Source organism: Mauremys mutica, chromosome 6, assembly GCF_020497125.1.
Source record: "Mauremys mutica isolate MM-2020 ecotype Southern chromosome 6, ASM2049712v1, whole genome shotgun sequence".
Taxonomy (NCBI): domain Eukaryota; kingdom Metazoa; phylum Chordata; order Testudines; family Geoemydidae; genus Mauremys; species Mauremys mutica.
In genome coordinates, this window is record NC_059077.1 from 43,773,746 (window position 1) to 43,800,032 (window position 26,287).

At 46.4% G+C, this 26,287-nt stretch overlaps 1 protein-coding gene across 3 annotated transcripts in view; it reads right to left on the reverse strand.

The window, feature by feature from the left end:
• Positions 1–26,287, reverse strand: part of PDE8B (phosphodiesterase 8B) — a 153,328-nt gene that overhangs the window by 65,651 nt on the left and 61,390 nt on the right. For all 3 annotated transcript variants that reach the window (XM_045020592.1, XM_045020593.1, XR_006580312.1), the window contains exon 2: positions 8,805–8,864. In XM_045020592.1, coding sequence (XP_044876527.1) covers positions 8,805–8,864 — 60 coding nt within the window. The remainder of the gene's footprint in view (positions 1–8,804; positions 8,865–26,287) is intronic.

Genomic DNA, 26,287 nt, shown 5'->3' on the forward strand with positions numbered 1-26,287 from the left:
TGCAATCATACTTGCAGGTACATTACACAACCTATAGCTAAGCCACAGAAATACAGAGGGCAAAATCCTGTACCCTTCTCTTCCCTAGCTGCTATGACAGAGCAAAGTAAAAAATGCAATAGAAATGTAGTGAACCCATGGCCTGGGGAGACCAGGAAACAATGAGGCCATGCAAGATGACTCCTTAGAATGCTGCATACCTTGCAGCAAAGCTCCATGACAGCCCAGCTTGGCTGGAGCACAGATGGTAATGGGGATATGGTTGAAGCAGGTTCTGTGCTTTGTCAGTGGACCAACCAGTTCAGATCCACCAGCCCATGCATGTGAATGGGAGATCGTGGTTCACTGCCATTACTCCTGCCCACTGAGGCTGAACTCAATTTAGACTGTACTTCAAATGCACACGATATGGTCAATACAGCTGTGAAACAGCCAAAAAACACAGCTAAAATAAAAGCTCTAATCTGACATAGTATAGATTCACATTAGGAAACTCTAGTTAATATGAATGCAATAGGGGGCATTCTGTTAGAAAGGTATTTTAGCTAGTGCACTGTCATCTCTTTATTTTGCTAAACCACGTCACTGAATAATTTAAACTGAGAAATGCTAAAAGCCTATTGATACAGTTCCAATATTTCCTAGTTCCCACTCACCCACCCACACTTTTCCCAGGAGATTTAATAATTTTTCAAAATGTGAATGGAAATATATATGAATTATTTGTTCTGTTTGTCATAAAATGGAAAATGTTAATCATAAAAACCCATTTTTTAAATTTGTTAAGTGCTGACAATGCTTGTCTGTTACTAACAATAAAACTTTACATCAGTTAAGAATTTTGCCCTCAGTTTCTCAACAGCCGCATAGTGGAAGAAAGGATAAAAGAAATCATAAAATGAGGTCTGCTTAATCTTACAGTCTCATGCAGGGTACTTCAACAACCACCACAACCACACCCTTCAATCTCACCTTATAGAAGCTATATAGACCTATAGTGATTCAGCAACCTGTAATTAACACTGCCACTTACTTCCCCCAGATTCTGGGTCTTTTTTTTTTTTTTTTAATTCTCTATATGTAAATCCTTTTGCCTGAAATTGTAAACAAGTAAGCTGTTAACATTCTGGTCCTACTCACTATAGTCCAAAGCCCTTTAGGTCATCCAGTCCCCAACTTAAATATTTTTAATAAGGAGACACTGTCTAAGATGTAGCTTTATAAGTTATTAGTACTAGGGACAAACACAAGGATAAAGGCATATTTGTATTCAATCACTTCTCCTTTAAGTGTACAGCCAAACAGAGCTAAGCCTGATTCTTTCATCGGGAAGAACAATAATATGCGGCAAGCAATTAGATAATGTATGACAAAAGAAATAAAATTTGGGCCCCAGGCTGCAATTCTTACTCATGTGAATTATCCTAAGTCATACAAGTTTATTTACTGATTTCAACAGGGTAAATAGCCTGTGTTAGGACTACTCACATGAAAAGAGTTGTAGGTTTGGGGCCCTTGTTAGATGGTAATATAAAAACTAAATTGATAGCCTAGGAAATGTATATATTTGCGATATGACACACCCAAGGGTCAATATAGGTGGAACTTAATGAATACTTCTTACATTAAATAATTAATTTTTAATTTATAGGAAAGGAAAGAATTTTTCAGTGTTACCTTATACTGCTTATCGTCAGTTTAAAGATTATATAGCCAGTAACATAGGTCATCTAGCCACTCTCCTCTACAATTTGCACATATTTACCATAGCAATCAGTCACTAACTATGCCATACTGTGCTGCAGATGAAAAAAGTTACTTTAAAGTAAATATACTGAAAAAGAAAGGGCTCAAGGATTCTAAAGCTTACCAAAAATTGTTCAAACTATGCAGTGACATGAAAATCAGATATAGAGCAAAGTACTACTTGTTTCACCCACACGAGTCATCCCATTGACTTCACTGGGACAACTCGTCTGAAGGTAAGCCAGATTTGGCCCAAAATGTCTATGAGAAAAATCAACAGTCTTTTATCTGTGTTACTCTGTGTAGCCATGGTGTCACAATGTGAAATTCAACACACACAGCCTAGTGGCTAGCCAAGGTGACCCTACTTTTGTCTTATCTCAAGCTGTCTAGATTGCTGAATTCTAAACAATGTGAAGTGATTAATGCTATGGCGGAAGCAGTGCAATTCAATATTGGATTAATCTGGTAAGAAAGTGACATACTAGTAGTTATATATTTTAATGTTGTAGAACTTTAGATATTTATATTTACTAGAAAGTGTCCCATTCATCACAATTAACTAGAAATAGAGTAAGATGTGTGTGTTCTGCTTTGCAGTACTACTCATTTGTACCTCGGGTTCTCTGAGGTGATTGTCTACGCAGAGCCTTGCCCTTGGGAGGGCACACTCCACACTTTTGCTGGAACTTGCTAGCAAGTTTTGGCCATTGGGACAACATGCATACTACCTTGCGGCACTGAGTATTCAGGCCTGAGTGTGTGTGTTAGCAGCCAACACTCTGCACTGCTCCTCATCTCCTTCCAGCCCCTGAAGCATCATGGGTTTGGGTGCTAACCTGAGACTTTGCAGACCCTGGTTCTATTCCCTGGTCTGCCACACCCTTTCTTCTACTATTATTAGGTGTATCTTGTTCTTAGTTAGATTAGTAGTGTAGTCGGTATGAATTTGCAATGTGTTGTGATTTTGATTTTGTCCCCTCTTGGCACCCGCCCCCTCTTTAGAAATGAGGGATTGCAGAGTCCAGGGAAGTGAGCAGCTTGAGATGGTGCTTCTTCCCACGCATAAGGATCGGGACATAAGCAAGGAGAAAAATGCTTCCTAGAAAATTTGAGAGATGGGCAATGAAGGCTGGCATTATTGGTGGGGCAGAATTAGAGGTTATCATCTTGACATTGTACAAGAGTTGACAGATCAAGAGCCTTAAAAAGGGTTTTGTTTGTTTGTTTTTTTTAAAGAAATGCAGAAAGGGGAGCCATGGAAGAATTCAAATGAGGATATTGTTGAAGTGATGAGCCAGGAAAAAAGTTTTTTGCAGCAATGTTTCGAAAGGACATACGTGGTATTTGTCAAGGCCAGAGTAGGGGAGATGGCAGTAATGGATACATGAGATGAAGAGGGCCAGGACGAGAGACTAGATAGTACAGCATTTTCCTCATTGCATCTGTATTCATAAACTACCATAAGAGTGGCATATAACTAGTATCACTCACCATAATATTTGAAGTTCGCTAAAGGTGACAGTTCTGCCGTCACTATAAACTTGAAGTTCATCTTTTTAATTACTACATCTCCATCAGGTTGACTTAGACTGGCTTCCTACTGAACGGCATACTTTCTACCACATACCCTCTCTGGAGAGAGACCATCATCATGTTCGGTACTGAGCAGGCAACTGCATATGAAACTCCTAGGCTATTAGTGAAATTGCCACCATATATCATTTAGAATTAAAGTGATTGTTAATGTTTCCCCTGGCCATCTTCTTTAAAAAAAATCCAATTTTTTAATAAAGTTACTCCATCACCCTTAACTCACTTCCTAAATGTTATTTTAACAGTTACTAATGGCCTCAAATGCAGACTGATGTGTTCTTTACTAAAGATTTCCACAGAAAAAGAGATTCTGTCTTATGAGCTGATCCTGCAAGCTACTCATATAAGTAATTGCACAAACGGTCCCACTGAAATCAGTGTACGTATTTGTACAAGTAAGGCTTTATAACAAGGGTCGGCAACCGGTGGCTCGCGGCTCGCCAGGGTAAGTACCCTGGCGGGCCGGCCCAGTTTGTTTATCTGCCGCGTCGGCAAGTTCGGCCGATCGCGGCTCCCACTGGCCGCGGTTCGCGCTCCCAGGCCAATGCGGGAGGCAGGAAGCGGCGCGAGCCGAGGGATGTTCTGGCCGCGGCTTCCTGCCTCCCACATTGGCCTGGGATCGCGAACCGCGGCCAGTGGGAGCCGCGATCGGCCGAACTTGCCGACGCGGCAGATAAACAAACCGGGCCGGCCCGCCAGGGTGCTTACCCTGGCGAGCCGCGAGCCACCGGTTGCCGACCCCTGCTTTATACCAATCAATCCCTTTAATTGAAAGGGATGTTCATCTACCAAGGGCCAGATCCAGAGAGGCTCTGTGCACTGACCATTCTGTTGATTCTCCCTACGTTTATTGTCTGTCCTGTTTTTCCCTTATCTGCTTCTTTCCCCATTGTAAGGTGGATGCAGAGCCAATCTGCCTCCTAAGTCACATGTGGTATGGCTCAAAGTGACAGGCCTACAGGGCCCTATCCAGGGCCTGTGGCACGCAGAACTAAGTTTTTGTTCTGTTTCAGAGATGCCTGCCAGTACAGTTTTTTTGGGGCGGGCGGGGCGGGGTATACAGAACTTGCAAGTCCCTACATAGATAAACTGCTCCACTGGCTTCCAGTGGGGGTGAGGAGACACCTTTCATGCGCATTACCTCCAGTACTTGGTGTCACTTCTGGGGTCCCAAGAGGCAAGAGTACAGGGTTTTGGCAGCGATATAAGCTCTGTGAGAGACTACCATAAGGGCACTTAGAGACCAGGGGCTGACATGTTAGAATCACATGGTAGGCACAGTCTGGATCCCTCACCCATTTGCAGGGTCAGGAACATAAGGCCAGGAGTAGACTGTCCAGGCACAGTCCAGCATGCTACGCTACAAACACATGCCAGAACAGACATTTCTCCTCCCCATTGTAGATTCGCCACTGGACTCTTCACCCATCTGTTAAATGGCCTGTGGCAGGGCACAATTACAAATAATGTCACATACCAAGCAAAAACACAGGCAATATTCCAGGCAGGTCTGGATGTTCTCAGCATTCCTAGCTCTGTGCGTCAGTTCGCTCCAAATGAAACAAGCAATATTCATTACTTTAGATAATAAACCTTAAAGAAGTACACCAAGTAAAACAGACCTAGCTGTTACAGAAGGCCTGACGAGAACTTGTTTTAGCAAAGCTATTTGGATTTATCAGACATGTAGACTAATTTCTGGTAATTTTACATGGGATGAAGTTGCAGCAAATGGGGATTTTAAACTGGATGACAGCAGATTTTATACTGTATAAAAGAATAGGTCACGTACATCGTTAAGAGGGAACAAAAGACTAACATGCAGATTTATTAAATTAATGGACTTATTAGCAATATGTTGCCTGATTAGCCAAGTGTAGAGTAACACAATTTATTCCACACATGTGTTTAGGTACAATGTCGGATTCTCCCCTCTCCCTAATAAAAAGAATACTGTATAATAATGCCTTTCTTATATGGAAACTAATATATAATGTTTTTAATCCTATTTTGGCTTTTATGCAATACTGTAGATTCTTATCTCTTTAAAAGAACTATGGACAAAAGACCATCTACCACCAACTAAGTTGTTTAAAAAACAACAACCCTAAAGCATTTGTTTTTTTTACTCTCCCTTCCTACATGATGAATGTTAATTTAAAATACATCACAACAGCTAACACTAGCACGACAGTATTTAGAGAAACATGATTTCTGCTAAGGACACTGAAGAGAACTTTCACATAAATGTGGAGAGTAGTTTTACTTGTTAAATATTTTCTTGCCCATCCTAGTGCAAACTATCGAAGTTCGAAGAACTTTTTTTTCCTGAAAAGTTCCACACATTTATGTTAAAATTCCATGAAAAACAAAGACACTGTTCTACTACTGAAGCTAGTTATAGTTCTACAAGCATAAGATAACATGAAGGAACTATTTCATTTGATCAAATCATTATTTAGACCAGTATTTGGTACAGAAAAAGTTTCAACATTTTATGGCAATTATAAACTTAAACTTAATTACACGTGCATAGAGGATAGAAATGCTTTGTTTCTTGTATCATTTCCACAAAAGCTTTATTTCTTGCATCACTGTTTATGCTTTGCTTCTCAAAACAATTTAAAATTCTGCCACATAGCTGTGTGTGTAAAATGTATAGATAAATGAGACAAAAATAAAGCTGAACCTTCTATCGTTAAAGCAGTGTTACAGAATGAGAATAAAAAGGTTATTGTGTTTCAACAGTTAATATATATTGTTTTGTAAACTTTTAACTTACATTCTCTGTCATCTGGGATCACTAAGTGCACAAATTATAAACCAAGAACTAACATTTGACATCCATTCAGTGCTTAATTTGTGCCAGGGTTGAGCCCTGACACCTCTGGGTTTGGGAGGTCAGTTTCTGGTCCCAACACAGGCAGCAGAAGGCTCACGGTGGCCACAGAGCATCCTTTCTGAACTGGGGCTGCAGCCGCTTCACGCACAGGCTCCAGTTTCCTCCCCTGTTCCCCATGCTGAGCCTGTCCAACACCCAGTGGGTGCAGCTGTGGTTAAATCAATACAAGCTGAGCTCCTGCATCCTAGGCTGAGAGTCCTTTGGGGCCGGGGATGCCACACTCCAGCACTGCATCCGCCAGTGCCCCCTTGACTTCCTGGGGGGGGGCTCCTGCGAGGAGTACTGGCAGCGAGGAGAGAGGAGAGGTGAGGTGTCAGGGACTGGGGAGGTGACCATGCAGCCGGGGTGTGGGGCAGGAGCAGTAGGGCACTAGGACAGGAGGGAGGCTCCAAGAGGCAGCCCCAGTGCCATGCGCAGACCCTGCTGGGGGAGGCATAGCAGGCACACGGAGCAGGGGATGCAAGATGCACCAACTGGGGCGGCAGCTCTACGCTCTGGCTCGGGGGGAGGCGCTAATCCCACCATGGTGCTCAGTAGGGGGGCGCTGCCTAGCCCGCCCCCAGCAGGTAACCAGCACCAGGAGGTGGGAGCTGGGCCCATTTCTGGACCCTCTTTCACGAGAGATGGGGCACTCCTCCCCACAAGGGATTCCAGCTGGGTAAATGTCCCGATTCAGGCCAAGAGCGGAGCGATCTGGGTTCAGTTGGGGAAGACCACAACCCCTTTGTATGGGAGCGATGGATCGGGTGGGGCCGAAAATTCACACACACCCTGGCATTGAGAGAGCAATGCAGATGGAGGTGGTTGGCGGGGCACGGTGCTGCTCTCCAGTGTCCACTGACCAATTTGGAAACTAAAGCACCAGCATCCCTGGGACAATTGTACGGGGCATGGGCGTATGTTTGGGCTGGGTGTTCTTGATAGGGTGTAGGTTGGGAGTGCATGCACTGTGTGCGGGATGGGGGGATTGGATGGGGGATAGGCAGGGTCAGGTGTATGGGATAGTGGGTGCATCTGTGCTTAATTTGTGCTGGGGCTTGCTGGGGCTAATTCTTCCATCACAAATTAAGCACTGCATGTATCCTATTTACCAGAACAGACAAAACCTATAGAAATTGTAGTAAGTATGAGCAAGAGCAATGGTATGCAGAGCCATAGTTCAGCCACTATTGCTGGGGCTAATTTGATTTCTTGTACTTGTAACCTATCAGAGCACAATTCTCTTTGTCCTGTTCTGCCATCCTCCAGCAAAGGGAGTGACTCAATGATACCTTTAACTCAGTAATGGAGTGTTTTACAGAACTGTATCAGGACTGAAAATTCAAGAACACTTAGAAAAGAGTTTCTGGTTGGTAGAAGTTAGTGACAGGAATGGTTCTATTTTAGTGGCCTCTCTTTGAGCGCTTTGCTTGTCACTGCACATTCACATGCTTTGTGCATTGGTTTCTTCCCAGGCTTGTAGGTAAACCAAAGAAATTGTGTGCTTTAGGGAATGTGCTCTCCAAAGTGGTAAAGGAGTTCATTACTTTAAATGCATATTCATTCTAGCATTGTAGTTCAGTCCTGAGCACATTACAGTCACAAAGCTCAATTGCCATTTCAGTTAAACTGCTGGTGCCTGCCTGAGCAACTTTCTTTAGTGAGGAACTTTCTATAGCTATCTAGCCAGATACTGTGAAATGTTGCAGCATTAAACCAACTGTTCTAGTGAGTAACAGGTACAAGTAGTAAGAATGTTGATTTGCTGCTACTGTCCATAAAAGTTATGTATTATTCCTTCCTGGCTGCATACATTAGAAAAGAATGGTTTTATAGCTGTTACCGGATGATTAGCAGAATGCAACAGCTTTCTTCAAATTTCAGCTACTACATTTAACATCTGGGCACAATAAGTTTCATGAAGATCATGAGCAGAACAGTTTTCAGGATTCTATTACATGCTTTTCTCATATTAAAAAAAGTGGCATTATTAGTAACAAAGACACTAGCCAGAAAGAATGGTTTCTCAGCTCTATAAAATGCTGAGAACCACCATGTTAAAAACTTTACTATTCACATAGTAATAGGAATCTTAGTAATCTTCCTAAAGATGGTCCAAAATTGGAAAAGCTCAAGTCCAAACCTTCCCTAAATTTTGTGGGAATTGGCTCCAAGAACAAAAGGACCCTACTTTCCAGCTCTTGAAAGACTTCAAATGCAGCAGAATTTATGCTGCCTTTCCACACCAAGCTTCTTCACTCTCGTAAGAGGCCGAGATTCTTTTCTGAAGAATTTCTTGCATAGTTTATAGCTGCACTCCAAATTGAGGAAAAAACAAAGGTATCCAGAGTCCTACAATACTCCTGCTGGATACTGCCTGCACCATGTTTCTATATGTAACCCCGGAGCTGCAACATAGCTTCAGGAAGGAGACGTGTAATTTAGCAATATTGATGTGCATTCTAATACAAGTGGTTGGATGGGCAATGACTTTTTAATAGTTATACATGGATTGAGCCTTTAATTCCTTTGCACTTTTACACAGAACTTACAGTACCATCAAATTGAAACAAAGTCCTACCTGAACAGGATCTTGTGTCAGTCTCATGGGCCCAATTTGTACCTCTGTAGTTGAAGCCTGCTAAATGAGAGAAATGCAAAAGTTGTTTTCAGTTTCAGATCACATTAATAGATAGGATTTTGCAAGAAAGATCAAACAGAATAATAAAAATGTGATTCTATAAAACATTCTGAAGGGAAGAAAAGCACACGACTAACAGTCTTTTAAAAAACTGTTTTATGGGTTTGCTTAAATAAATGAATTTCTTTTTAGAACTCTTATTTGAAAGCTATGGGTTTAGGGCTGGTGGTTTTATTTTTTTTTGTTTTGTTTTTTTAAACTATGGCCTATAGAATTTCCAGGAAAATGCATCACTGCTATGCCTGACAGAGTACAATCAGGAAACATCCGCATTAATTCATTACGATAAGTGCCAACACAATAAAACTGACAATATTTATGGCTGGTCAGTTGCTATATTACAAAGAAGTTAGACTGTTGCTTTAGACCAGTTTCTTGTGCAATTTGATGCAACTTAATATACTTTTTCTTTATACTAATGATTTATTTCCCTTGAGATCTTCTTAAATTCACAGAGTCATAGAAAAGACGGTTACTCACCGTTGTAACTGTTGTTCTTCGAGATGTGTTGCTCCTATCCATTCCATGTAGGTGTGCGCGCCGCGCGTGCACGGCTCTTCGGAACATTTTTAGCCTAGCAACACCGGCGGGCCGGCTGGGCGCCCCCTGGAGTGGCGCCGCTATAGCGCTAGTTATATACCCCAGCCGGCCCGTCCGCTCCTCAGTTCCTTCTTGCCGGCTACTCCGACAGTGGGGAAGGAGGGCGGGTCTGGAATGGATAGGAGCAACACATCTCGAAGAACAACAGTTACAACGGTGAGTAACCGTCTTTTCTTCTTCGAGTAATTGCTCCTATGCATTCCATGTAGGTGACTCCCAAGCCTTACCTAGGCGGTGGGGTCGGAGTGAGAGGTGGCAGAGTGCAAGACTGCAGAGCCGAAGGCTGCATCGTCTCTGGATTGCTGCACCAACGCGTAGTGGGAGGCGAAGGTGTGGACAGAGGACCAGGTGGCCGCTCTACAGATGTCCTGAATGGGGACATGGGCCAGGAAGGCGGCAGACGAGGCGTGCGCTCTCGTGGAGTGAGCGGTAAGACGGTCAGCTGGCACCCCCGCCAGCTCATAGCAAGTTCTGATGCATGCGGTGACCCATGAGGAAATCCTCTGAGAGGAGACCGGCTTGCCTTTCATACGTTCTGCAACCGCTATGAACAGTTGTGGCGAACGCCGGAAGGATTTTGTCCGGTGTATGTAGAACGCAAGGGCCCTGCGGACATCCAGGGTGTGCAGCTGTTGATCCCGACTCGAGGCATGAGGCTTCGGGAAAAAAACGGGAAGGAAAATGTCCTGATTTACATGGAAGGCTGACACCACCTTAGGGAGGAAGGCCGGGTGAGGCCGAAGCTGGACCTTGTCCGCATGAAAGATGGTGTACGGAGGACCGGCCGTCAGGGCCTGGAGCTCGGAAACTCGCCTCGCTGAGGTTATTGCGATGAGAAAAGCTGTTTTCCATGACAGGTGGAGCAGTGAACACGCAGCCATGGGCTCAAAGGGAGGTCCCATGAGCCTGCCCAAGACCAGATTCAGGTCCCAGGGCGGAGTCGGGGCCCGCACTGGCGGGAACAAACGCTCAAGACCCTTGAGGAAGCGGGAAACCGTAGGACCGGAGAAGATGGATCGGTGACCGACGGGTGGCCTGAAGGCCGATATCGCTGCCAGGTGCACCTTTAACGATGAGACCACCAGACCCTGTTCTTTAAGCGACCAGAGGTAGTCCAGTATCGTTGGGATAGGGACGACGAATGGATTCAGATCTTTCTGGTCGCACCATATGGCGAAGCGCTTCCATTTGGAGAGGTAGGTCGAGCGAGTGGAGGGCTTTCTGCTCTCCAGCAGGACCCGCTGGACCGCTGCCGAACAGGTCCGCTCCGTGCGGGTCAACCACTCAGGTACCAGGCTGTCAGATGGAGGGACTGCAGGTCCGGGTGGCGGAGCCTGCCGAAGTCCTGCGTTATCAGGTCCGGCCATAAGGGCAGAGGGATGGGATCTCGTACCGATAGCTCGAGCAGCAGAGTGTACCAGTGCTGTCTCGGCCAGGCCGGAGCGACGAGTATGAGGCGGGCTCTGTCCCTCCGAAGCTTGAGAAGCACCCGATGTACAAGTGGGAACGGAGGGAAGGCATACAGTAGGTGACCCGTCCAGGGGTAGAGGAATGCGTCCGACAGGGAGCCCGGGGCGCGACCCTGGAGCGAGCAGAACTGGTGGCACTTCCTGTTCTCTCTGGAGGCGAACAGGTCTATCCGGGGAAACCCCCACCTCCGGAAAATCGTGTGAACCACATCTGGGCGGAGGGACCACTCGTGGGACAGGAACGACCTGCTCAGACAGTCGGCCAGCGTGTTCTGCACCCCTGGAAGATAGGACGCCACTAGGTGAATGGAGTGGGCTATGCAGAAGTCCCACAATAGCATCGCCTCCGTGCACAGCGGAGAAGATCGGGCTCCACCCTGCTCGTTGACATAAAACATCGCCGTTGTGTCGTCTGTCAACACCGCGATGCAACGCCCCTGGAGACTGGGGCAAAAGGCTTGACAGGCGAGGCGAATCGCTCGGAGCTCTCTGACATTGATATGGAGGGAGAGCTCTCGGGGCGACCAGAGGCCTTGGGTGTGCAGGTCGGCTAGGTGCGCTCCCCACCCCAGCTCTGACGCATCCGTGGTCAGAGTGGCTGATGGTTGAAGAGGGCGGAAAGAGACTCCGGCACACACGACTGCTGGGTCCAGCCACCAAGTGAGCGAAGCGAGTGCAGGCTTCGTGGGCGTGACCACCATATCGATGGAGTCGCGGTGGGGCCGGTACACTGACGCGAGCCAAATTTGAAATGGGCGAAGGTGCAACCTCGCGTACTGAGTGACGAACGTACACGACGCCATGTGGCCTAGAAGGCGGAGGCAGGAACGCACTGTTGTCCGTGGGAAAGCTTGTAGGTCTCGAACTAGAGAGACCAGAGACTGATGCCGAGGTTGGGGCAGGCAGGCCCTGGCCAAATTGGAATCCAGGACCGCACCGATGAACTCCACTCTTTGCGAAGGGGTCAACATCGACTTCTCGGCATTTATCATGAGCCCTAGACGCTGAAACAGGGCTAGGACCGTGGCCATGTGGGACGCCACCAGTTGGCGGGATGGTCCTCGGACTAGCCAGTCGTCGAGATAGGGGTAGACATGTATCCGACGACGGCGGATGGCCGCGGCCACCACTGCCATGCACTTGGTGAATACCCTCGGCGCTGTAGAGAGGCCGAAAGGCAGCACTGTGAATTGGTAGTGCGTATTGTTGACAACGAAGCGCAGGTAGCGCCGATGAGGAGGGTAAATGGCGACATGAAAATACGCGTCCTTCATGTCGAGGGCGGCAAACCAGTCTCCCGGATCCAGGGAGGGAATGATAGTCCCCAGGGTTACCATGCGAAACTTGAGCTTGATAAGGTATTTGTTGAGCTCTCGGAGGTCGAGTATGGGTCATAGGCCTCCCTTCGCCTTGGGGATTAAGAAATATCGGGAGTAAAATCCCCTGCCTCGCATATCGCTCGGCACCTCCTCTATAGCACCCAATCTCAGCAGAGACTCGACCTCTTGTAGGAGGACTTGCTCGTGAGAGGGGTCCCTGAAGAGGGACGGGGTGGGTGGGTGGGAAGGTGGGGGCGAAACAAACTGAAGATGGTAACCAGACTCTACCGTGCGTAGCACCCAGTTGTCCGATGTAATCTGGGACCACGCCGGGAGGAAGTGGGAAAGACGATTGAAAAATAACGGGGAAGGATCCAGAGGAGAGACTGATGGGCCGTCCTCGGGCGTCCCATCAAAACGCCTGCTTCGGCCCTTGGGGGGCCTTGGAAGGCGCCTGGGACTGGGTACGCCGATTGCTCGATGGCCTACGGCGGTTTAGTCTGCCCCTGCGTGTATTATCCGGCCGAGACCTGGACTGATTGAACGGCCGAAAGGGCTGCTGCCTGAAAGGCCTCCGTTGTGTCACAGGCGTATGCATGCCTAGCGTACGGATGGCAATGCGCCCGTCCTTAAGGGTCTGTATCCTGGAGTCCGTTTTCTCCGAGAATAAGCCCTTGGTATCGAAGGGCAAGTCTTGCAGAGTATACTCGACCTCTGGCGGCAAGGTGGACGATTGCAGCCAGGAGATCCTTCTCATTGTCACTCCCGATGCCAAGGTCCTGGCTCCGGAGTCTGCAGAGTCCAGTGAGCCCTGAATGGAGGACCTGGTAGCTTTCTTGCCCTCTTCCAGCAAAGCTGAGAACTCCTGCCTGGAGGATGTTGGAACCAACTCCGTAAATTTAGAGAGGGCTACGAAGTTATCGTAAGCATAGCGGGCCAGGAGAACCAACTGATTTGCTATGCGTAGTTGGAGGCCGCCAGCCGAATATACCTTCCGGCCCAACAGGTCCATCCTGCGCGCGTCTTTAGACTTAGGAGCCGGCGCAGGTTGCCCATTTCGCTCCCTGTCATTCACCGACTGTACCACTAGGGAGTCCGGGGTCGGGTGGGTGTACAGGTACTCGTACCCAGTCGGGGGTACCGAGTACTTCCGCTCCACTCCACGGGCAGTGGGAGGGATGGACGCCGGGGACTGCCAAAGTGTGGTGGCATTTTTCTGGATCGTCCGAACAAACGGTAGGGTCACTCGCATGGGGGCCTCCGTTCCGACCACATTAGTGATCGGGTCCTCGTCCTCGATGACCTCCGCTACTGGAAGGTTAACTGCTTGTGCCACCCGACGAAGGAGGTCCTGATGGGCACGTAAGTCAATCGGTGGGGGATCGGATGACGAAGATCCCACCACCGCCTCGTCGGGCGAGGAAGACGAGGACTGGGCCTGACCAATAGGCAGAGGCTGAGGCTCGTCCATGGGGTGTGAGGTCGCCGTCTCCACGGGATGTTCCGTCTGCACCGGCGGTGGTGGAACCTCAACCGGAGGCGATGGAGGGGGCCTGCTGACGGTGGCTTCCGGCACCCCATGGTCAGAAGGCCCCTGTCGCGGGAGGAAGGGGGCGCCTTGAGCCTCGTGACCTGCCCAGGGGGTCCAGAAACCCCATTGCTGGGGACCCAGGTCTTGTCCTTGTGGGTCCGCGCGGTAATCTGCACCGCTGCCATCGTGTGAAGCGACCGACGGTTGGCGGGAAGGCCACGGGGGGACAGAGGCGCTCAGAGACTGCGCCGTCAATGCCACCAGTCTGTCCGTGGACGGTGCCATGTACCGGTGCCGATCGTCTCGGTGCCGGGAGCGGGACCTTCGACCGCGCGAGTAGCGGGAGGTCGACCGCGATCTCGATCGTCGTCGACGGGAGCGGCTTCGAGAATGGCGTCGGGAGCGGTGCCGGGATCCGGACCTCCCTCGGTGCCGACGGTCCGGAGAGCGGGACCGGGACCTGGAACGCCTCCGGGAGTACGACCGGTACCGCGATGAGGAGCGGTACTGGGACTGCGACCGGCGCCGAGAAGGAGAGCGGTACCGTGATGGAGACCGGTGCCGTGACCTTGAATGGCGGGAAGGTGACCGTCTCCGGGATCGGGACCGGGAGCGGGACCTGGATCGCCTCCTATCCCGTTTGTCAGGGGTGGCCGGTCGTACCATGGCCGGTTTTCCCACTGACGGAACAGCCCGCACCGGCGGTGCCGGGGGCCGGAGGCTCGGTGCCTCTGTTAGCTCTATGAGCTCCCTCGCCGTCGAGAACGTCTCGGGCGTGGACGGGAGAGGCAGCTCGACCACGGCTTGCACCGGGGAGCGCGGGGGTACCGGACTCGACGGCCCAGCCGGTGCCGGAGTCGACGGTACCGCGGACGGTCCGTGCGCTGTCACGGACGGTGCTGAAGGCGCCGCTGCTGGCTGCTGGACCGATGGTCTCGGCGTAGCAGTCTCTACAGCCTTGGGCTTAGGCTTCCGTTTCCCAGATGGTGAATGGGAACGGTGCCGGGGCTTCGGTGCCGGCTGCTTCTTAACAGTCTCGGTACCGGACCGGCCGGGGACCGCTGGAGCACTCCGCACCGAGGACGACGCCGGAGCCGGAGGAGTCGGCACCTCAGGGGTAAGCGCCGACTCCATAAGGAGCTGCCGCAACCTAATGTCCCGCTCCTTTTTAGTTCGCGGCTTGAACGACCTGCAAATGAGGCACTTGTCTGGTCGATGTCCCTCGCCGAGACAACGAAGGCAGGCGTCGTGGGGGTCCCCAACGGGCATATGCCGCTGGCAAGCCGCACAGGGCTTGAATCCTGGTGTCTTGGGCATACGCCCGCACCGGACGGGAAAAGAGGGGCTAAGCCCCCCTAATTCCCCCTAATCTAACTACTAACTACTCAACTAACTCAGTTTAATAACTAACTATATACACTAAATACAAACTAGAACCAAGGTGAGCTAGGTAAGTGGAGGACGACAAGCACTCCACAGTTCCAACTGCCGTCACGGGCGGGAAGAAGGAACTGAGGAGCGGACGGGCCGGCTGGGGTATATAACTAGCGCTATAGCGGCGCCACTCCAGGGGGCGCCCAGCCGGCCCGCCGGTGTTGCTAGGCTAAAAATGTTCCGAAGAGCCGTGCACGCGCGGCGCGCACACCTACATGGAATGCATAGGAGCAATCACTCGAAGAAGAATATTGTCACACAGACTAAACAATGCACAGGTCCTCCCACGCCAATATCTAACTGCAGTGGAAAGTCAGAATGCCCTCAAGCTACTTCTAATCAACGGGCACTTTACTTAAAAATTGTCACTTCTCAGAGAGTGTAAATCTCCACTCTCCTGTTCAGTGACTACCCCGACTGCCTGTTAAAGGTAAGCTAAAGAAATTGCTCCATGAGTCAGATATAAAATGAAATCCTAATTCCAGGCAGGAGTGCTAGGACCTTTATTCGTGACCCAGGAACCTCGGAAGCACAGTATTATATTGCTGCAGCATTCAGTACAGGTGTCTTTTTGTTCTTAAATCTGATATCTTGCAAAGAATTATACCTGAACATTAAATGTGTATCATTTTAGTGTACTGTTTTTAGTTCCTTAAAGAATACGATCCCTGTTAAGTATTAACATAGTGTTACCTGCACGTGAGACACAGTATAATTATGTAGTTATGACTGACATGTTTGGCTTTCATGCATCACTAAGCCTTGATTCTTCTCAGTTCAACACACATCAAAGGGTGTTCACATAGGCACTACTCCAAGACATTAAACTCCAAAGAACTTATCACTATTTCCTAATATATAAGCTACAAACCCTGTAACTAAGAGTTCCTTTTCTCACACAAAATACTGAAAGCTACATAAGAACATAAGAACAGCCATACTAGGTCAGACCAAAGGTCCATCCAGCCCAATATCCTGTCTACCAACAGTGGCCAATGCCAGGTGCCCCAGAGGGAGTGAACCCAACAGGCAGTGATCAAGAGATGGCAGGAGAGAGATCAATCTCCACCCTCTGACAAACAGAAGCTAGGGACACCATTCCTTACCCATTCTGGCTAATAGCCATTAACAGACTTAACCTCCATGAATTTAACCTCCTCAGGCAAGGAGTTCCCCAAGTTGACTGTGCGCTGCATGAAGAAGAACTTCCTTTTATTTATTTTAAACCTGCTGCCCATTAATTTCATTTGGTGGCCCCTAATTCTTGTATTATGGGAACAAGTAAATAACTTTTCCTTATTTACTTTCTCAACATCACTCATGATTTTATATACCTCTATCATATCCCCCCTTAGTCTCCTCTTTTCCAAGTTGAAAAGTCCTAGCCTCTTTCATCTCTCCTCATATGGGACCCGTTCCAAACTCCTAATAATTTTAGTTGCCCTTCTCTGAACCTTTTCTAGTGCCAGTATAGTTTTTTTGAGATGAGGAGACCACATCTGTACACAGCATTCAAGATGTGGGCGTACCATGGATTTATATAAGGGCAATAAGATACTCTCTGTCTTATTTTCTATCCCCTTTTTAATGATTCCTAACATCCTGTTTGCTTTTTTTGACCACCCCTGTACACTGCATAGATGTCTTCAGAGAACTATCGACAATGACTCCAAGATCTTTTTCCTGATTTGTGGTAGCTAAATTAGCCCCCATCATATTGTATGTATAGCTGGGGTTATTTCTTCCAATGTGCATTACTTTACATTTGTCCACATTAAATTTCATTTGCCATTTTGTTGCCCAATCACTTAGTTTTGTGAGATCTTTTTGAAGTTCTTCACGGTCTGCTTTGGTCTTAACTATCTTGAGCAGTTTAGTATCATCTGCAAACTTTGCCACCTCACTTTTTACCCCTTTCTCCAGATCATTTATGAATAAGTTGAATAGGATTGGTCCTAGGACTGACCTTTGGGGACCACCACCAGTTACCCCTCTCCAGTCTGAGAATTTACCATTTATTCCTACCCTTTGTTCCCTGTCTTTTAACCAGCTCTCAATCCATGAAAGGATCTTCCCTCTTATCTCATGACAACTTAATTTACAAAGGTCCCCACTTTGGTGAGGGACCTTGTCAAAGGCTTTCTGGAAATCTAAGTACACTGTGTCCACTGGATCCCCCTTGTCCACGTTTGTTGACCCCTTCAAAGAACTCTAATAGATTAGTAAGACACAATTTCCCTTTACAGAAACCATGTTGACTTTTGCCCAACAATTTATGTTCTTCTATGTGTCTGACAATTTTATTCTTTACTATTGTTTCAACTAATTTGCCCGGTACTGATGTTAGACTTACCGGTCTGTAATTGCTCGGATCACCTCTAGAGTCCTTTTTAAATATTGGCGTTACATTAGCTATCTTCTAGTCACTGAGTACAGAAGCTGATTTAAAGGACAGGTTACAAACCATAGTTAATAGTTCCACAACTTCACATCTGAGTTCTTTCAGAACTCTTGGGTGAATGCCATCTGGTCCTGGTGACTTGTTACTATTAAGTTTATCAATTAATTCCAAAATCTCCTCTAGTGACACCTCAATCTGTGACAATTCCTCAGATTTGTCACCTACAAAAACCGGCTCAGGTTTGGGAATCTCCCTAACATCCTCAGACTGAAGCAAAGAATCCATTTAGTTTCTCCGCAATGACTTTATAGTCTTTAAGCGCTCCCTTTGTATCTCGATCGTCCAGGAGCCCCACTGGCTGTTTAGCAGGCTTCCTGCTTCTGATGTACTTAAAAAAACATTCTGTTATTACCTTTTGAGTTTTTGGCTAGCCGTTCTTCAAACTCCTCTGACTTTTCTTATTACATTTTTACACTTAATTAGGCAGTGTTTATGTTCCTTTCTATTTACCTCACTAGGATTTGACTTCCACTTTTTAAAAAGATGCCTTTTTATCTCTCACTGCTTCTTTTACATGGTTGTTAAGCCACAGTGGCTCTTTTTTAGTTCTTTTACTGTGTTTTTTTAATTTGGGGTATACATTTAAGTTTGGCCTTTATTATGGTGTCTTTGAAAAGCGTCCATGCAGCTTGCAGGGATTTCACTTTAGTCACTGTACCTTTTAATTTCTGTTTAACTAACCCCCGCATTTTTGCATAGTTCCCCTTTCTGAAATTAAATGCCACAGTGCTGGGCTGTTGAGGTGTTCTTCCCACCACAGAGATGTTAAATGTTATTATATTATGGTCACTATTTCCAAGCGGTCCAGTTATAGTTACCTCTTGGACCAGCTCCTGCGCTCCACTCAGGACTAAATCGAGAGTTGCCTCTCTCCTTGTGGGTTCCCGTACCACCTGCTCCATGAAGCAGTCATTTAAAGTATCAAGAAATTTTGTCCCTGCATTTCGTCCTGAGGTGACATGTTCCCAGTCAATATGGGGATAATTGAAATCCCCCACTATTATTGAGTTCTTAATTTTGATAGCCTCTCTAATTTCCCTTAGCATTTCATCGTCACTATCACTGTCCTGGTCAGGTGGTCGATAATAGATCCCTAATGTTATATTCTTATTAGAGCATGAAATTGCCATCCAGAGGATTCTATGGAACATGTGGATTCACTTAAGATTTTTACTTCATTTGATTCTACATTTTCTTTTACATATATTGCCACTCCCCGCCGCCCCCCCGCGAACGACCTGTTCTGTCCTTCCGATATATTTTGTACCCCAGAATGATTGTGTCCCATTGATTATCCTCAGTCCACCAGGTTTCTGTGATGCCTATTATATCAATATCCTCCTTTATCGCGAGGCACTCTAGTTCACCCATCTTATTATTTAGACTTCTAGCATTTATTTACAAGCACTTTAAAAGACTGTCACTGTTTATTTGTCTGCCCTTTTCTGATGTGTCCGATTCTTTCTTATGTGAATGTTTCTCGTCTGATCTGGCCCCTAGATTATCCTCTTCCATCCTCTCCTCCTGACTAAAACCTAGAGAATCTCTATCAATAGACTCTCCTCTAAGAGAAGTCTCTGTCTGATCCATGTGCTCCTCTGCAGCAGTCAGCTTTCTCCCATCTCTTAGTTTAAAAACTGCTCTGCAACCTTTTTAATGTTAAGTGCCAGCAGTCTGTTTCTACTTTGGTTTAGGTGGAGCCCATCTCTCCTGTATAGGCTCCCCCTATTCCAAAAGTTTCCCCAGTTTCTAATGAATCTAAACCCCTCCCTCTCTACACCATCGTCTCATCCATGCATTGAGACTCTGAAGCTCTGCCTGCCTACCTGGCCCTGTGCGTGGAACTGGAAGCATTTCTGAGAATGCCACCATAGAGGTCCTGGATTTCAGTCTCTTCCCTAGTAGCCTAAATTTGGCCTCCAGGACATCTCCTACCCTTCCCTATGTCATTGGTACCTACATGTACCACGACCACCAGCTCCTCCCAAGCACTACACATAAGTCTATCTAGATGCCTCGAGAGATCCGCAATCTTCGCATCAGGCAGGCAAGTCACCATACGGTTCTCCCAGTCATCACAAACCCAGCTATCTATGTTTCTAATGATTGAATCTCCCATTACTAACACCTGCCTTTTCCTAGTGACTGGAGTTTCCTCCCCCAGAGAGGTAACCTCAGTGCAAGAGGATACCCTGACACCATCTGGAAGGAGGGTCCCAACTATGGGAAGGTTTCCCTCTGCTCCCATTGACTGCTCTACTTCCCTGGACCTTTCATCCTCCTCAACAGCGTAGGGGCTGTCTGACCAGAGGTGGGACAATTCTACAGTGTCCCGGAAAGCCTCATCAACGTACCTCTCTGCCTCCCTTAGCTCCCCCAGTTCCGCCACCCTGGCCTCCAAAGCCCGTACACGGTCTCTGAGGGCCAGGAGCTCCTTGCACCGAATGCACACATACGCCACCCGCCCACAGGGCAGGTAATCATACATGCTGCACTCAGCACAATAAACTGGGTAGCCCCCACTCTGCTGCTGGGCTTCTGCCTGCATTCTCTCCTACAGCTACCTAAGTTAATGAAAGGGTATTTTTTAAATCAAGAAGTTTTGAATATAGTTTAGTTTACAGGTTTTAAAGAACGGCAAGTGAACCTTGCCCCCTTCCCAACTCCATTGCAAAACTCCCTGTTAGCAGCCCTGGTCGCTTGCTCACTGCTTTATAAAGCCCTGGCCTTCTTGATAGCCCAGCCCACTGACTAAGGCTCAGCCAATTAACAGAGGCTTCTAGCTTACATTGCTCATTTGATCTATTGCCATGTGCAAACAGAAGTTACATTTGTGACGGGATCCCCCCTGAGGTGCAGCCTGGAACTGTGGGACCACTGTGCCCCTGAACTCTCTTCAGCCTGGGCTGTCTCTCACAATGCCTTGTTAGTGACCAGCAGCAAACCCCTCCAGGCACTGTAATCACTCAGCACACAGCATGTGGAACCACACACCCAGCTATATTGCATGAATGCTCCCAGAGCTACTCATGAATCACACAGAGAAAGGCATCAGCCCAGTCCCATCACCCTACTCCCCCAGCACTGAACCCCAGGAACATACCATCTTGCACTGCTCAAGATGGGCAGTGCAGATTTATTAATTGGTTCACCACTTCAACAATGGAAAATGGACATACACCAGCCTTTGCGAAACCTGAGCAGATTTGCCACACACTTCATACGAGCTCACTGGTAAAGATAAACAATTAAATTTATTGACTATAGAAGGTAGATTTTAGTGATAGGCAAAAAGTCAGAGTTAGTTAAAAAATAACATATAAGCACACAGTCTAAACTCTCAACCCTATTAGACTGGGCAACAGATAGACTAAGCAGGTTCTCACCCCACCTGATGTTGCAGTCCTTAATATACAGGTTTGTTCCTAAAACCTGGGCCAATCTCCTCTGTTGGAGTCTTGTCTTCTCAGTGTCTTAGGGCTTGTCTACACTGACACTTTACAGCACTGCAACTTTCTCGCTCAGGGGTGTGAAACACACACGCACCCCGAGCACAGAAAGTTTCAGCGCTGTAAAGTGCCACTCTAGACAAGTGGGAGCGCAGCTCAGCTATTCCCCTACCAGCGCTGGTGCCACAACCACTAGCTGTGGGAGCGCTGGTGCCACAACACTAACATTGCTAGTGAAGACATGTCCTTAGTTGCTTGCAGCATAGGTGCGGGCAGGAGAAGGCCTCACATGGCCCCCCTGTGTGTGGTTTTATACCCTCAGTCCATGTGCTTGGAAACACAAGTCCAGGCATATCTAGGGGGGCATTGCTGGTCTCCAGGCAAGGTTAAGCAATTCCACTGGTGTGGCCTCATGCAGGTGAGTCATTGAATTGTAGTTCCCTTGCTGGACAATGGCTGTTGATGGGTTTTTTGACACCACACACAGGCATTGGTTACTTTCCTTGCTGTTGCCTCGGGGGTGCTAATATCTGGCTTATTCCCCAACTTACCGCATGTTTTAGTGACCATACAACATAATTCTCATAACTTCACATGCATTAATGATATACATATATGGATAGAGAAATGACTTTCAGCAGGTCATAATCTCTTTCCCCTGATGCATATAAAGCGTGCCTTGTAAGGTAATATCACAATTATATACAGATGAGGAATATGGGGGGTTACAGGGTGCTCCCCCGAAGTACAGAATGTCACAACATTGCATGTGTTAGGTTATCAGAATGGAAATGAAAATTAATCATTAAATGTTCTGTGAAATTATGAGTGCATAATGAGGCTAGTTACAGAGGGATAGCTTTTAAGGAGATCTTGTACTGAAAGTCAATGGCGATGTTATGTGGCAACAAAACAGTTGTTCAGACAATCTCCTAAGAATCATTTGAACAAACTAACTACATATATATATAAAAAAAAATTGTATATGAAGTTTTGTGACAACCAGAGCACACCATAGAGACACACTAATGATCAAGCCTTCCAAAGCCTCCTAACTACAGTGTCCCAGTGACAGATGGCACAGACCCTTTGGAATTGCCCAAAATGGTTCTTGTGGCAATCATTTTATCTAATAAAGACAAGCAGCTTCGGCCTCAACAGTGCAACAAGAGGACTAAAGGGGAAGCGAAGAGCCAAACGAGCTCTTCTGTCAATTCCAGATTTAAAAAGACAGTGAGATCCCTTTGGAACCTGATAGACAAAAGGCAGCTACACTTCATAACTAATCATGCGGTCTATAAAAATAGGGCAGTTTCTAGAGGAAGGGGAACTGATCTCAATTTCTCCAGACGGTCAGGGTGTCAGCTCAAACAACTCTTAAAAAATCAAGCCCATATACTGCATAGCACTGTCAAAAAAAGTTTCACTTAACACCAGTTTCGCTCCATCTCTGTTAGCATAGGCAACCACTACTGTTTTAAGCACTATATATGAATTAGATCTGCTCTGAGCAGGATTAGATCATTCAGAGTTTATAATGCATGTGGTAGCTAGCAGTCCAGCTATACTAGGTTTCTTAGTTTCCCCTGGGGTAAATCAGGCTATTAGTAGTTGTGGGATTGTTTTGAAATGTTTCCCTAGTACAGACAGGGCTTATTTTATTTGTTTGCATGTACTTTGGGTTTATTGATACAGCCAGCCCAGAGGCATCAGAAAGAGGTCACTGAGTAACAGTTCTTTTGTTGATATACAAACCAATGCGAGTGGCAAACTGATTGATCACCACACAGATCTACATTTCTGATTCGATTGTTGTGTCTTGGACAAAACAAGGTTGGGTGTCCTCAGTGATATACAATATAAAAAACTGGGAAAGCAGAAGTAGTTCATCAGCAGGGTTAATTCCCTGATACAAGGTATTTTGTTTTCATGCTTCTGGTTGTATTCTGCACAGCTGATGCTGGAGCTGGGAGCTGCTATACCAGCTCTGACAGCACGGGTAGCTCAGGAGAAGCATACCACAAGCAACTGCCTGTGTGAAGGCAGTTTTCTATGATTTACAAATACAGATCCCAGTCCTGGAACTGGCTTTCATTCAAGGCCCCAATGAAATCAAAGCAGCTCTGTGCAGACTGAGGTGTCTGCCTATGTGGAGTCAATTGAATTGAGGCCACAGTTAAAAACTTTCCAAGTGAGTCTTTTGTTGTTGTTAAGCTTTCAAATTCTGATTCTTATTCATTCTTGCAAGAGTTCAGAAAGTCAAGCTGTGTTTATACTTTATTAGTTTTACAAAAACAGCAGAACTTACATTTTCAGGACAATTTTTTTATGGTGAAAACTGCTATTTGCAGTAAAAAAACCACTACTTTGTGTGGCTCAAACTATTAAAGGCATGATCACATAATACAACTTTCATGTGAAAAAGAGTCTCTTGCACAGGTAATAATGCACAGCAATACTCATGCAGGTGTGGCTACACAAAGATACATGCACAGAAGAGAAGGCTGGGCTGAGACTCACTGAAAATCAGCCTTCCGATTTACTCGCCTTAATTTTTTTAAAAAATACCCTAATCTCCAGCAATGTCTGGCAGATATGTTACAGTTAAAGCACTTGATTGTGGAACCAGTTTAGAGATCTGGAATGCTCTAAAGAGTGCCAAACAAAACAGTTTCTACACTGAATACCAGACTGTATCTAATATTAAGCAAACTAATAAAAATCTCGGATGGGCAATCTCTTCATTAAACTTCTCATGCTACTGAAGAACTATAAGACCCCCTGCCATAGTTATGCTTCTATGTTTGAATACACACATCCTCTAGCAGTAGTACCCTGCTTAGATAGTACAACAATGGGTGGGACAGAAGAACCTAGTTTAGGGGTCGGCAACCTTTCAGAAGTGGTGTGCCGAGTCTTCATTTATTCACTCTAATTTAAGGTTTCACGTGCCAGTCATACATTTTAACATTTTTAGAAGGTCTCTTTCTATAAGTCTATAATATATAACTAAACTATTGTTGCATGTAAAGTAAATATGTTTTTAAAATGTTTAAAAAGCTTCATTTAAAATTAAATTAAAATGCAGAGCCCCCCGGACCGGTGGCCAGGACCCAGGCAGTGTGAGTGCCACTGAAAATCAGCTCGCGTGCCACCTTCGGCACGCGTGCCATAGGTTGCCTACCCCTGACCTAGTTACATATTGCAACCATGTAAGACATTGGGAATTGAACTACCTGTCATTTATGGACTATTCAAAAATTTCTCTACCAAAATTCTATGTAAACTCATGCTGTCTGCTACACCTTCTCTCTCTGACATCTCCTTGTGGATGTCTAGCCATCAGCTCAACTCAATATGGCTAAAACAGAGCCCTCCCTGCTATCTCCTTTCTTGATCTCTGTGGACACCACCACCACCCTTGCTATCACTGAGGCCCATAACATGGGTGTCCTCTTTGACTGGGACCTCTCTCAGTCCTCATATATACATTATGTCTTACTCTTGCTGATTCTTTCTACATAACATTTCTAAGATACAGCTTTTCCTATCCATACACACAGCAAAAACTCTCATCCAGGCACTCATCATCTTGCGCCTTGATTATTGCAACATCATTCTTTCTGGTCTTGACGAAGGCAATCTTTGGCTAGCTCATATCCATATTCAGTAAGATACTGAAAAGATAATTTTCTTAGTTCATTGCTTTGAATCCCTCCACTGCAGAGCCAGCCCTAAGGGGTGGGTGAGCAGGGCAGCCTCTCTGGATGCCAACTTCTAGGAGTGATACAATGCTCTGCACCCAGCTGTGCATTGCTGTGGGGGTTTTGGTTGTTTTAGTTTTGTTTGCTTGGTTGCCCCCTTTTGGGGGGGGGGGGAAGAGAGGGGGGCTCAGCTGGCTAGGTGGTCAGTGGGGAAGGGAACCAAAAACATTCTCAGCCCCGTGCAAAAAACGTAGGGCTTCCCCTGCTCCCATGGCTCCCCCTTCTGTATCATATCAAACATAAGCTAGCTGTCTTCACTTCTGTGGCCCTTCATGACCTATCTGCCTCCTACCTATCCTCTCTCATTCATTACCAAGGTGTCAGCTGCCACCTCTGATCATTCCATGAAGCCAGTCTCCATTGCCCACTTGTTAAAATTTTCAAATAAGCCCCTCCCATGCTGCCCCTTATGCTCAGGAGGCGCTCCCCATAAACATCCACAAAACTAACTCATTACCATCCTTCAAATCCTTCCATAAAAAACTCCTCTATCATGATGTGTCCAAAAAAGAAAAAAAAAAAAAAGACAATGGTCAGGCTGCCGTGCACTGATACCACTGCCCAGCATACTGAGTAATACTATCTCTTTGTTTCCTTGTACTCGCCATTTGTCTGCCTGTATCCATCTATTGTACCTTGTCTTGTACTTAGATTGTCAGGAATGGTCTTTTTGTTCTGTATTTGTACAGCCTTTAGCACAGTGTGGCCCTGGTCCATAGGTAGGGCTCCTAGATGCTACAGGAATACAAATAATAAATATTTATGGATGGTTTCTTTGGTGTCAGCATCCAGGTAGATACAGATCATATGCTTGGGGAAAATGGATGTGTGGTCTCTGTCTTCCTGAATTCATACAACCTACCTCTCCTTATTCATTTTTTCAGCATCCATTCCCCCTTCCCCCCCCCGTACCAGCCAGAACATACTGCAAAGTGATCACACCTACAGCTAGCACATGAGATCACTAATTTTTTGTCCAAGTTTCAGTGGTTTGGTTTTTATAAGAACCAAAAGTTTGGATTTTTAAAACAAAGCTTATCTGAATTTATACCAATTTTTTGTGCCTCAGCATACTTGATTGCCTCCCTCTGGAAAAATCCCTTATACACTTTGTATAAGTATTAAAATGGCAGCATTGTGTAGGAGAGAGAACTGTAGGTTAATCATCATCCTTTTCCAAAATACTGGCATAGGAAAAGTAGTTCAAAATTGGCAGATTAGCCTTTAGAAAAATGAGATTTTCTACATTGTGAGGTATCAGTCTTGCTCTTTCATTATTAACCTTATTCCTTGCAGAACTAGCACCTTTGAGAAAGGAAACCGGGGATTGATAACT